Here is a 13,188-nt window from a genome sequence, read left to right as displayed (position 1 = left end):
GATGGATTCGGGTGGCGTTCCGACGGCGGAGGAGGAGGCGTTGAAGAAAAACACCGATTGCGTTTACTTTCTTGCGTCTCCATTGACCTGCAAGAAGGTAATTTTTCTTTATTTTTTCTCTAATTTTTTAAATTTAAAAGTTTTATATTTGATGGATCTTGAATTGTTATCTTCTGCTTGTTAGTTTGACCTTGTTCTTGGATTCTTGGAATTATGGGGTGGATAATAATTTGATTAGTTAGGGATGTCAGCTTAATGTGAAATCTCTAGCTTGGTTGCCTTCAAAGTTGTAATCTTTTTCAAAAAGGGAGTGATCTTTACCGTTTTTAAGTCCAAAAATCGCCAGCATTGTGGAAAAGGGCATTACGGTGTATGCCTTCTTGTAAAACTTGCAGTTCTATTTAGGTGCCTCTTTGAGGCTTTCAGAATCTTTTCTCTTAATCGGTGAAAAAATTTTAGTCTTTGTGAAATCTCTAGCTTGAAATTCAGTATTTCGATCAATCCTGCACGACAGGAGTTGGAGATGTGTCTAGGGTTTTGCAATTTGGGGATAGAGAAAGTGGAAGAGATAGAGAGATTTAGGAGGGATTGCTTGCTGAAAGGTTTAAAACAGTGCATATGGTGACTGATATGAAGGAAAGGGAGGAGGTAAAGGATGCATGTTGAGCTTTGACTTTATAGGGTTCGTGTGTAGCCCATGCATGCATTTCTGGCGGGAACGAGGTTTCTTTTATTAGAGAACTAGTGCTATGCACGCGCAATGCTGTCGGATTTTTTTAGTATATCTTTTACCAAAATGATAAAATGAATTTTAAATATGACTATTTATTAAAAAAGGAATTGCTAATTCTTTTTCTTTTTTCTTTTTCTTTTCTTTTTTTTGTTGAAAATACCATGTGAAGAAGCGGATATGAAATGTCATTTAGCATATTTATCTTATAGAAATAAATAAATGTGTATTTTAAGAATAAAAAATCTTCTAACATTATGTAGTTGTAAGAGACTATATAAGTTTGATGGAATATTTTATAATTAAATTTTGTTAGCTTACGAATGTGTACTAAAGTCATCAAACGCAATAATAGAAAATTAAATATAATCCAATGCCGTTGATGCCATCAAGAAACAATTAATGACTTCAATTTACGAAAGGTATAATGGTCGACAGTTCGGTTGATGACATTAACGAGAGACTGCAATAATAGAAAATTAAAGACTGTAAATTTGAAGATGTTCCTATGGGTGTTAGAAACTTATTTCCCTTGATGCCAAGGGACACATTTTTTGTCAGGGTCTCTCATTGATGTATTTTGGGGTTATGCTAATATGTTAGCATATCATTTTGTGTTTATCTGCAAGGGGCCGGTCATGTCCATGTGCTGGCATTTCTACCTTGGGTTGGGTTTTGTAAGAGTCTTACAACCCTCGGGAGACACTGTTTTGTATTTTTGTTTCCATATATGACCATGCTTCTCTGGTTTAGAAAAAAAAAATCTGCTATGTGAAGAGATAAATGAGTCTATTGAATGGAAGAAAGAAAAATGAAATAAATGAGTCGTTAATTGGAATGAAACTGAAATTGTGTCAATCACAAAAACAAATAGAGAAGTTAAACGGACAGTCCTAGAGAAGTTTAATAGGTGTGTGCAAGCATGGGCTTATTTTAGCATTATAGGATAGATAATTATAGGATTAAAAGTGTATCTATATGGAATATTAACAGTCTAATGCCTAAAAATTTGCCACGTGTACTCCAGGAGCTTTGTTTTAGTATATGAGATAGATATGTTTTAATAAATGCTCGTCTTCCTAATGGTGCTTGATATGGTTTGGGGTTTATTAAGATTTTCATTTCTAGGCCTTCTTTTGGAATGCTTGTTCTTGCGAGGGAAGAGCTCGCCATCGAGGCACTTGCTTTTTCTGTTTAGACGATCTTATGAGTTATGAATTGTGAGCATTGCCGACCATTATACCTTTCCTATCTTAGATTTTTTGCTTGATTTGTTAAGGATAATTTTGATGGATTCTCTAGTGATTATTTCCATCTTGAGAAGACTAAATTAGGAAAAGAGACAACATTTTCTAAACAATATTAGCGAGAAACATTTACTTCTTGCATGTTGTATCTGTTTCCCATTAGGTGTTACCAGAATACATCGTAGTGTAGAGTCTTTGTTGTGTTGGCATGTCCTTTATTGCCATTGGTTTAGAGTTCAATTTATATTTTGGAAAAGAAAGAGGAAAAATATATCAGTACATGTGGAGTTCTATAATTTTTATAAATGAGGGATTTGGCTGAGAATGATCTCATTTTGTAAAATGTTGAACTTCGTGTGTTTGAACATTCAAATTATTTGATGCTTGCTGGTCATCTTACCGGGTTGTTTGCAAATGGAGGCTAAAGCAGTGAGTTAAGTCATGCAAATCTATCTCAATTAACGTAAGGTTGTATGCTATGAATTCTCGCACATACTTTATTTACATAATGGTCCCCTTTATGATGTTGACACATCACTAGATATCAACTCGCGTCAAGCGACCTCTCTGTGAAGCCTTGTACGATATATAGGCTTGCAAATCTTGGACACACTCTACATTTTTCTTCAAATGTAGAGTTGAAAGACCTGATGGTTGTCAATAAATGATTGGTTTAGCCATAATATTGAGGAAATTAGTCAGTTTTCATTGACCATATCGTCATTATTTTCATGTAAAATTCCAAACTTTATCAATATATACCTAACTACTAATTCGCTAAGTATCTCTTGATATAATATTCATTTTTTTCCTTCCTTTTCTTTTCAGAGTACTTATTAGGCCTTGATTGTTTTCATTTAAAAGATACTGTTTCCTGTTTATATAACCTGCCTTGTCATTCAAACTGACATATCTTTCCTTGTTACAGGGAAATGAATGTGAGTATCGTCACAGTGAGGGTGCCAGGCTTAACCCCAGAGATTGTTACTATTGGTTGAATAGCAACTGCTTGAATCCTAAGTGTGCATTTCGGCATCCGGTGAGTCTTTCTTCTCTTGATATATATATATAGAGAAAAATGGGTATGCTTGGTACCAAGCACAAATTTGGTGTTTGGTAGTGAGGTGTCTCATTCTCATCCACTCATTGCCATTCCCAACAACTCCTCAACCCATGTGAGTGTGGGCCCCGATTTCAATGAGTGGAGGAGAATGTGACACCTCACTACCAAGCATATATATGGGTAATGTTTTCCTAAGGTGACACCTTAGATTCCCACCTAAGGACGCGGTCTAAAATCACATCATTCCCTATTTTTTTTTGTGATCCGCTCCGATGAACTTGATCTACACGTTCTTAAACCCAAGCACACCAACTTTGGGGTGAACCCGTCGTGTTTTGATCCTTCATCCACTCACCGCAATTTTAACGTTTTCGAATGAATACAACTTTTTGCACGGCTCAACGAAGGGTCAAAACACGACGGGTTCACCCCAAAATTGGTGTCTTTGGGTTTAAGAACGTGTAGATCAAGTTCATAGGAGCGGATCACAAAAAAAAATTAGGGAATGAGCTCAATTTCATGTGCAAGGAATGCTGGTTTTTACCTTTTTTGAGATGTTATGGTTGTTTGCTTGCTTCTAAATTTGATACACTGGAAACTTTTATCTGGATAATGTTACTTATGCTTGTAGACACGCTTTTATATGGTGAAAAGTGTGGATTTTATCTAACTGCAATTCTTTTGATGTTTAGATAACTCGAATATGAATAAACAAAGTTTTTAAGATCATTTTTATAAAATAAAAATGGCTAGATAGTTTTGCTGATCTAATGGACTTTGTATTGCCGTTGTCATTTTCTTAAAAATTTACTCTTTTATCAGAAATGCTAATGTTACCTTTTTTTTTTCTTTCACAGCCACTTGCTGGTTTGTTTGGATCTCCAGGTTCAGGACCTACCCTGCCCTCCATACCAACAGTACCATCAAAGCAGATTCCTGTGGTGCATGCTCCTCCTTATAGTTTGAATAAGCAAAGCCGAAGTCAGCAATGCATTTTTTTTCAAAAGGGCCACTGTTTAAAGGGCGAGATTTGCCCTTTCTCGCATGAAACGCAGGCAAATGGTGATGTTGTTTCACAGCAATTAGCAAAGGCTTCTCCCTCATTCTCAGAACAGCCACAGGCCACATTAAAATATGAATCTTGGAGCATCAAGCAGTGTAGTAATAAACAAAGCATTCCAAAAGTGAGTGCTGATATAAAACTGAAAGCACCAGTTTCATCAACAAAACCTGTTATCAGAAATGAGCTGCAATCTTCAAATGGTGTTACACATGCGAAGAATTTCTTATCAAACTCGCAGCCAGCACATGCTCCTGTCATAAACAGCAATGCTTGGAGCAGGTCCCAGAACCATCAGATTCATTCCTTAGATGAACACCTTCAGAATGATCTGGAGCCTGGTGAGATAGTTGGCGAACATTCTTCAGTATTTGATGCTCATGTTGTCAATAGCACGAAAGCCAGCGAATTTGGAAGAAAATCCGCTCTAAATGATTATCAGCATTGCTCTTCTGATTACAAACCCGTCAACATCTTTGAGAGAAACCAATGTAGAAGGTCGGTAGATAAATATAGTGGACAGAATGGAAGGATTCAAGACTACCGCAACCCAAGACCACACAAGATTTTATCTGAGAGGAGCTTAGAAAGATCGCAGTTGCCTGAAAGAAGGGTGCTTCAGAAGCCCAAGAGCCCTAATGAAGTGGATAGAGCTGATCTACGACATCGGTTGAAACAAAGAAAGCTTGATTCTTCTAGATCAGCCATCAGGAGCGATCACTATGTGGAGGAAAAAGAGAGAGATTATGGCCATCATTCTCACAGGAATCAGTTGCAGGTTCCTCTTGAAACCTCTGTAAGCTCTCGTCTTCGAGGTAGGATTACTCTTCCTGCAGCATCATCAGGAGACTCTTTCAGCTTGCAGTCTGAGCAGAGAGATGTTTCTAGAAACCGAGGCAGATTGTCGCCAACTAGGGCATCAGTTAGTAACCAAGTGAGGCAAAATGAAAGAACAAGAAGGCTAAGTGAAGACCCTCCTTTGAGAAACTTAGGAGGCAGGCTGAGCAAGAGAGAGGATGTTGATTCGTTGAACTTCAATGGTCCGAAGAGTCTAGCAGAGCTAAAAGGGGCAAAGCTGGTCAAGAGCTCACAAGAGCAGACAACCAAGGTACAGAATAATGAAGATTCTCCTTCATTCGAAGGACCGAAACCTCTGAGTGTTCTTCTCAAGAGGAAAAGAGAAGATGTACCCTTGGACAGTGTAGATACCTGCAATGCGGATGAAAATAATCAGAGAAATGGAGTTCCACAAGTAAGTGATTGTGACCCTGTAACAAATAAGCAACCGCAGCCTAAAGTTGAAACAGTTGAAGATGAGAAGGATTCAACTCCTTCAAGAGACGATGAACTAATAACTTATGACGGAGACTCCTCAGCCAAAGATCACATGGACGTTGATGCCATGGAAGATGAAGGATTGCAAAACTTTGAGCAGAGAGACGGCGAGTATGAGTATGAGGCAACTGTGGGTGGAGATTATAAAACAGAATATGAAAGCCAAGGAGAGGAAGAAGATGATGAATTGGATGATGAGGATGATTTTGCTAGAAAGGCTGGTCTTTTATTTTCTTGAGTTACTTAAAGGTGTTACTATTTATAAAGTTGTCTTAAGATTCAGAAATGTAGCTGAAGATAGTCTGGAGGTTGACCCAGTGAGAGTTGTAACATGTTTGCTCAGCAGTTTTATCAAAATTGGGCTTTGTTGAAATATCTTGAAAGTGTATCAGTTGAATACTTGATTGTTCAATATTTTATTATTCTATGCCTAAATGCATAACGTTGATCAATTATCTCCTCATGTTTCTTTTCTACTTTGGGCGAATTGCCTTGATGGAAATTCAAATATGTTGTTTACTGAATTGACTTCCTTGTTTTGCTTAACGTATCACAATGCCGGGCAGACTTTAATGTACATGTCGTACAACAAAGATGTTCTCGTGTGTGGCTCAGAATATATCTGGATAGCGAAGGTATGTCAATCTTTGGAAATGGAGGACATCCAGTAATTGTAGGATGATGCCCAGGTAGTCTTAATATTAAAATTAAGTACTTGCTTGCAAATACTTTTTTTTTTCTTTTCTTAAAGGCTCAGTAGCTTGGAGGCCTCACGTTTTGTTAAGCCTTCAAATATTTGGTATAGCTGCATAATTGTTCCGGATATAAATTATATCATGCATAAAATTTGGGAATTATCAATAATTAACTTTCAAGGATCCTTCAGTGAGACACTTTTATCTAAACCGAACGGTCATCTGGAAAACTTAGGGAGAGCAGTTAAATCATCTATGTAACCAAAAATCCCCACTCAGACAAACATAGGCCTTCATATCATCAATTAAACATTTTTCCGAATACAGAGAGTCCTATCGCATAGGCAAGCACCAAATCAAAATTTAACCATCCTTTTATTTTTCCACTCTAAATATAGGAAATGTTAAAGTGCCTCATCTATCCATTTGCTGGGTACAACACAATACAAATTTGGGAGGAAAAAGAAATCCTCTCTTTTAGTAAACAAATGGAAGTATTCTCCAAGGAACAAGCTTGCAATATTCTTCCCATATCTCTTTGTACTTCTCAGAGCACCTTGTGTCGTCTCTTCTCTCCCTCCATATAAGAAGTATAAGAAGATATATAGGATAGAAGTAGGGGATCACAGAACTGTAAAAATAAACAACACATTAACAAGCGATTACACAAAATCATCAACATATTGAGAACAATAACATATATAAAGGTAATTGTGTATACACCCCCAGAATTATCATTTGTTTTTCACTTAGTACCCTGTAGTTTCATTGTTGCAGATAGACCACCAGGTTAATTTTTTTTTACTATCTTACCCTTGGAAAAATGTTGGCAGATATTGCCCCTCCATTAGCGAGTTTATCTAAGGGTAAATGAGTCAAAAATAAAAAAATAAAAAAAAATAAAAAAAAACAGGGTGTCTATCTGCAACAATGGAACTACAGGGGTAATAAGTGCAAAACATCAATACTACAGGTAGCTATGTGCAATTAACCCAAAAAAGTACCTTGTTCCACAAGGCAAACTGAATGAGAGTGCTAAGAGCAAATCTCCAAGATAATTACAGTGCCTTGCAATTCCCCTGCCAGATAAAAGGTGGTGGTTCTTGAATATATTTAAAGAACAGTAATTTTACCAATTTGATAAGAATTATCAGAAAGCTTACCAGTAACCAGAAGCAAGTAGCTTTCCTCCAATGACTTTTGGAGGCTTGCCCCATATGTGAGCTTTAGGATTTTTTTTGAATACATGCTTTTGTTTGTTGGCTCCACGGAATACTTGATAGCTGCGTGATTCATGCAAAGTTCGGTGTATTAGGAATCTTTTCTAAAGGAAATTTCATACAATCCCCAATGAACTTTGGGTGTTTTTGTGTCCCTAAAAAATAAAATAAAATAAAGATAAACAGTATATCAATCAGAGGAAACCCCCTGAACTTGTCACTTAGTTTAACTTGACATGTGCTTTGCACATATAGTGAGCAATTTTGTGCTTATGTACTTGTAAATTGTACTGAAGGAGAGGTTTTCGGGGAAGGCATGTAGATAGTAACCCGGAAAGTTTAGGTTTTTTACCTTCACATTTGCGTCAATTATGACAATTTCCATTAGTTCAGAGGGTTTTGTATAGCTATGAAGTTTACGTGTGTATAAAAGAGAAAAAAATCTCATACCCGATGAAGAAAACCAGGCAACTAACTGCAGCAGCTAATTTTGATATTTCAACTTTATGTTTCAGAAGCCACCAACCCTGGATAGAAGATAGAAATTCGTAAGTGCATGATCATGGATAACATAAACGACAAGAAGAAGATCACATGAAACAAGCTATATCAGGAAGTAAAGCATGAAGACCATCACATGAAACAAGTTAATGGTTATCCTTACCCAAACCATTTGATGTTCTTTTGGCAACAATATTCTAACCAATTCAATAAATAAGAATTTGAGAAAACTAAAAGTATTTATACAAACAAGAAATGTTATTTGAGAATATAAGTTTAACTATTGGTCAACTGATTCAGGTTTTTGTAGTGGTGAATTTTTAGTCAAGTAGTTATTTTGCCTAAACATCGTAATGTACTAGATAGGCATAATAGATTTGATATATTATCAGTACGTCAAACAAAGGGTCTGATGAAAATGGACCATATCATGCCTGAATTGTAAACGTGAAAGGAATAAAAACCAGATCCCCGAAAACCAGCATGAAGCCCAGCCTCTCAGCTATAATGTCCCACCTAAAAATAATACAGAACCATTATAATAGTGAATTTAATCATGATCAAATTAAGTAACATGAACAGTAATGTATATGGCAGCTCTTGAAATAAAAATATGATATTGAAAAACATCAACTTAATAGACTGAGACCCTACAAGTATTTTGCAATTTTCACTTTCCTATTTAGTTCTGATAAATGCACATTGGTACATTTGACAAATTTGTAACAAAAAAACAGCATATTTTCCTTGTTAAGCAATGATTTTCTAATAGTAGGCACTGAAAACTAAAATGTATCGGCATGTGCACAAGGAGTGAACGATAATTTATAGCGAACACTAGCATGATATATCTTAACAGCTATGAGAAGACCTTTTCAGAGAGCTTATAAGGTTAGCATGATATATCTTAACAGCTGTTAGAAGACCTTTCCAGGGGCTTGTAAGGTTACTTACGTGGAGGTCATGAACTCTTCATAGAAGAAGTAATCTATAACGTACAGCTACACAAAAAATTGCAAGCATTAGTACTGCTGTCCGATACTTGATTTAAAAGATATCTCATTGAGCATACCCCACAAAAGAGCTGGTAAAGAATGACTGAAAGGTTTGCATTGCCGGCTTGATAGAGCTTCGCGAATAAAGAGAGATTGATGAATAACCATGCCATCATTCCAGCTCTGACAAAAAAGAATCTGCAAAAAAAAGGCAACAAGAAAAGAAAAAGAGTGAAATAACAAAAATGACTGAAGTTCAATACAAGATGTGGAACATGTGATTTCAATGTGGATAGAAACAAGGAAACAGCAACAGGAGTGCTAAAATATTGAAAACTGTGCACATACTTGAGGTCTATTCCCATAAATCGAGGATTCAGCTGTACTCCCAACCACCTATAAGACATAACAATGACATAAGAATTTACAAGAAGCCATAATATTTTCACCTTTTAAAATGAATATGACAGATGCTTGCTTAGCAAGTACTGAACCTCATAAGTGGCAGGAAGGCAATACAACATTTAAGGTTTTCAACTGTACATGTCGCATATTCGTAAATTATCTTGATTTTCCAAGAATGTGCGAAAAAACAAAAATATCTAGAAAACTAGTCACTTCATGTTATTATAAGAGGATGCTTGCACTGTTTTAACAAGTAAAAGTCAACTGAGATCCAAAAAGCCTTTTCCTAAAAGTTAGCAAACTAAAGGTTTATCTTTGTCATTAGACATTATCTAAAAAAAGATTCACAATGATTAAAAAATAAGAACGGATCATTATCTAAAAACTAACTAAAATATCCTAGGACACTGACTAACCTTATATTTATTACAATAGTAACTGATAAGTACTGTTGCTACGGTAAGTAAACATTGACACTGCAGAGCTGAAGAAGTTGATGGAGACTGAATTCATGTAGATCATAGGCGTTCAAACACATGTATACAACAGTCTACAAATTCTCAATACTAGTATAGAATTTTACATTTATAAGTAGTGAGTAGGAACCACTATTAAAATTAACAAATTATGAATAGCGTATTTCTACTATCTCGTATTTCTACTATCTCTTTAACAACTTTTCTTGACAAAAGCAAATCATGTGTTTCCACTTTACACCTTTTTTCAAAAGAAAATTTCCATGATAACAAACTCTCAAGTTACCAGACAATATGAGAACAGAGACTTCATACCAATCATCAAGCATGTTCCCTGTCACATGAGGTTTGAAGGAGGAACTTTTGTCATTAGACTTGCAACCAGCAACATAAAGCACCAGAGATACCTGAGAGAAATATGAATAAATCGGACATTAGAAGGTAATGAGGATGCTCAAAAATATAGTTCTTATCTATGGTCCCCTTCAATGAAGGCAATGAAGTTAAACTTCAAAAGCTTTGGAGTATTTGCTTAACAACTACTTTTCTTTGCATAATATTTCCAACATTGCCAACATTGATATTATAGGACTCTTATGTAGTAATGTCGCCTTTTGTGTGCCCTTTCACTAAGGAATGGATTCTTTCAGAAAATATAACTCGTCTTTGTGGGGATCTCTAGTAGCAAAACCATGCACTTTTTTTCTATCATGTTACTTTTTGTAATTTGTACTATGTTCTGTTTACTATCATTAATATTATCAATGTACAAATGATTATACTCAAATGTATGTGTAACATGTGTTTGCCCAGGAAATACAATATGGTCATAAGACAAATTTTGGTTAGTTGCTAGTATCTTACAAGAACAATTTATTTTATGATTTTCATGCAGTAGAAAGCAACAAGTATTTCATTTACATTTTTTAGTTGGTATCAAACTGCGTGTTATGGTTTCAAGGGACAGCTAATAGAAATATAACCCCAGCAGAGAAACAACGCAATTCTCCTAGTGATCCAACTAGCTCAGAACACGGTTAAGAACTCATAGCAAAGCAGGCCAATAGTGTCAATTGATTGGCAACTCCATTTTCATATTTAGTTTCTATATCAGACAGAAGTTCTGAACAAAATTTTCATTCCTATGCCCCTCTCTAGCTTTTTCTCCTTTGAACTCTTTTTAGTTGGATGTGAGGTCACATTAATCAGTAAGTGTAGAGATGGAAAAGATGATTCAGGATACACAATTAGCAGAAAGTTCATATTTGGATGATTGGATCCTTTGGACCTTTATTAGAGACAAGTATCGTAGTAGACCGGATGCTACAGATTATCTATCATGATATATGTGCAAGACTGTGGTGTCTACGATGTAAAGAAGAATATGATAGTAACAACACACCATCTTCACCATCTTCTACTTATAGTCCATGTCTATTAAAAAAAGGTTTTCCAAAAGCAATTCAGATATTAGCAACCCAAAATCCACATAGGGATATTAGTTGATCACAACGCCACTTCATATTAAATTCTAAAGAACAAAGCTTACCAGGATGCTGAATATGAAAGTAACTGATAGAAGCTCAAGTCCTTTGTCTGCTATGACCTATGATTGTACATAAATATAATGTCACTTTATTAAAATAGACAGATAAACAAACTTGTATTCATGAAACCAGTATCACATATACAGCAGGCAAATTTTGGGTTATGAAGAAAAGGCATGACTTGAAAAAATGAATGTATGATATAGCTTGTTTAATATGAATAGAATAGAGATAGTGAAAGGCATATTTAATGTTGGCCTAAGTCAGTCCAGTTCATATGTAACCAGCATATAGGTAAAGAAAAAAACTCAGACAATAAAGTTTCAGCACCTAGTAACAACCCTTTATGTTGTTGACCCCACTGTTGATGGGGAAAAACTGTATCAGCTCATATACGGCCCTATGGAGGAATATCAACTGGTTAGGGAATTGTTTGGGCCTCCCATTTATTTCATTTAGTAGCTAGTACATGTTATATTATGTTTCTACGTCGTACTAGAAGAATATATTATGTTTCTACTTTCTAAATTTAAACTATTCAATTAGAATATGCCTGCTCATAGAATAATTTATGTTCTCTACATTGAGAATATAAGAAGCATGTCAACATTGGAAAGAAATATTTCTGTCTATCATCATGTATATTCTTTGTAATTTTTGAGACTAAACTTGCATCTTTTTACTGCAAGTTTACTCATCCAAATATATATGTGCTAGCCACTAGCAGACTTTAACTTTGCGGCCAGTGGTTGAATGCATAAACAAATGAATGCTACAACAGGCCAATCGTATCCGTAGCAAACGTTTATTCAGAGTTTTTCCTGCTCCCACTTAGCAGATACCGAGAAGCTCATCTTGTGTATAAACTAATACAGATCGATTTACCAATATACTAAATTTGAGAAGTGCAAAGTAGAACTTTTCCAAATTCGAAGAGCGTACTTCCATGAAGGATAAAATTTTGAAGAATGCAAATTATAATCTTCTCAGATTCTAATATACTAACTACTGAAATAGTTCCAGATGTACATATATAGTTCTCTGCACACAGAGATTAAAGGGAGTATATAATATATACCGTAGGAGAGATCAACTTCATTTGAACACCGACCCCTAGAAGTGCCAACAAGACGAGAAGTGATAATAATCCTAAGAACAAAACACCCAAAGAAGAAAAAAAGGGTCAGCTTATCATCAAAAATAGAGCACAAAATGGCAATAAAATAAAATAAAATGAAATGAAATGGGTCACCATTGCATCTATAATGGAGGCGAGTGCCATCAGAGAGCACGGCACCAGGGACGATCTTGCCGGGGAGAATAGACCCCGCCAATGCCAAGTAGCCCAAGTAGGAGAACAGGACCATCACCTGAATCAAAAAATAAAAATAAAAAAATGGAATCGATCCCTAGGATGAACACAAGATGGGTTTTTTATCGAAGAAACTGGGATTAGATGGAGATTAAATTGATGGGTTTTGTTTTGTTTGGACTTACGGAGCTCCATGTGGGGATTGATGAACTAAGGANGGGCGTGCTGAATATATTATACGAGGCGGTATTAAAAGAACGAATATTGTTGGTTTCACTGTTCATGTTCACATGGATAAATAAAGGATGAGTTGGACTTAAAGCGATATACTTTGGAATAAAAGCTATACTTTCATAAAAAAGTGGTACACTTTAATATTAAGAGCTATATTTTTTTAAAAAATTGAAAATTTGAGAGTGGACCTTTCGTCAACATGAATACATTATCGAACAGCATATTGTATACATCATCACGCGTTTACATTGCTCAGAAAAAAACTGATTTAAAAATATGTACTTCGGAAAGAGTTATATTTTATCGATAAAGAGTTATACTATGGTAAATTGGTAAACATGAATACATTATCGAACAACATATTGTAT

General features: G+C 35.5%; 2 protein-coding genes across 2 annotated transcripts; one reads left to right on the top strand and one right to left on the bottom strand.

Moving 5' to 3' along the window:
• LOC109831730 (zinc finger CCCH domain-containing protein 32-like) lies at window positions 2-5,890 on the top strand. The gene is made up of 3 exons (XM_020399129.1): window positions 2-97; window positions 2,906-3,016; window positions 3,898-5,890. Exons 1-3 carry the CDS (start codon window positions 2-4, stop codon window positions 5,671-5,673), a joined length of 1,983 nt encoding a protein of 660 aa, XP_020254718.1. The 3' UTR covers window positions 5,674-5,890.
• LOC109831723 (delta(14)-sterol reductase-like) lies at window positions 6,405-12,870 on the bottom strand. Its single transcript, XM_020399119.1, has 13 exons — window positions 12,772-12,870; window positions 12,527-12,644; window positions 12,353-12,423; window positions 11,277-11,333; window positions 10,043-10,134; window positions 9,195-9,242; window positions 8,924-9,044; window positions 8,806-8,852; window positions 8,286-8,367; window positions 7,801-7,877; window positions 7,294-7,413; window positions 7,135-7,209; window positions 6,405-6,761 (listed from the first exon to the last, which is right to left on the bottom strand). The coding sequence occupies exons 1-13, from the start codon at window positions 12,868-12,870 to the stop codon at window positions 6,608-6,610; spliced, it is 1,161 nt and encodes a 386-aa protein (XP_020254708.1). The 3' UTR covers window positions 6,405-6,607.

This window comes from Asparagus officinalis, chromosome 1 (genome assembly GCF_001876935.1).
Source record: "Asparagus officinalis chromosome 1, Aspof.V1, whole genome shotgun sequence".
Classification (NCBI taxonomy): Eukaryota; Viridiplantae; Streptophyta; class Magnoliopsida; order Asparagales; family Asparagaceae; genus Asparagus; species Asparagus officinalis.
This window is presented reverse-complemented; position numbering and strand designations above follow the sequence as displayed.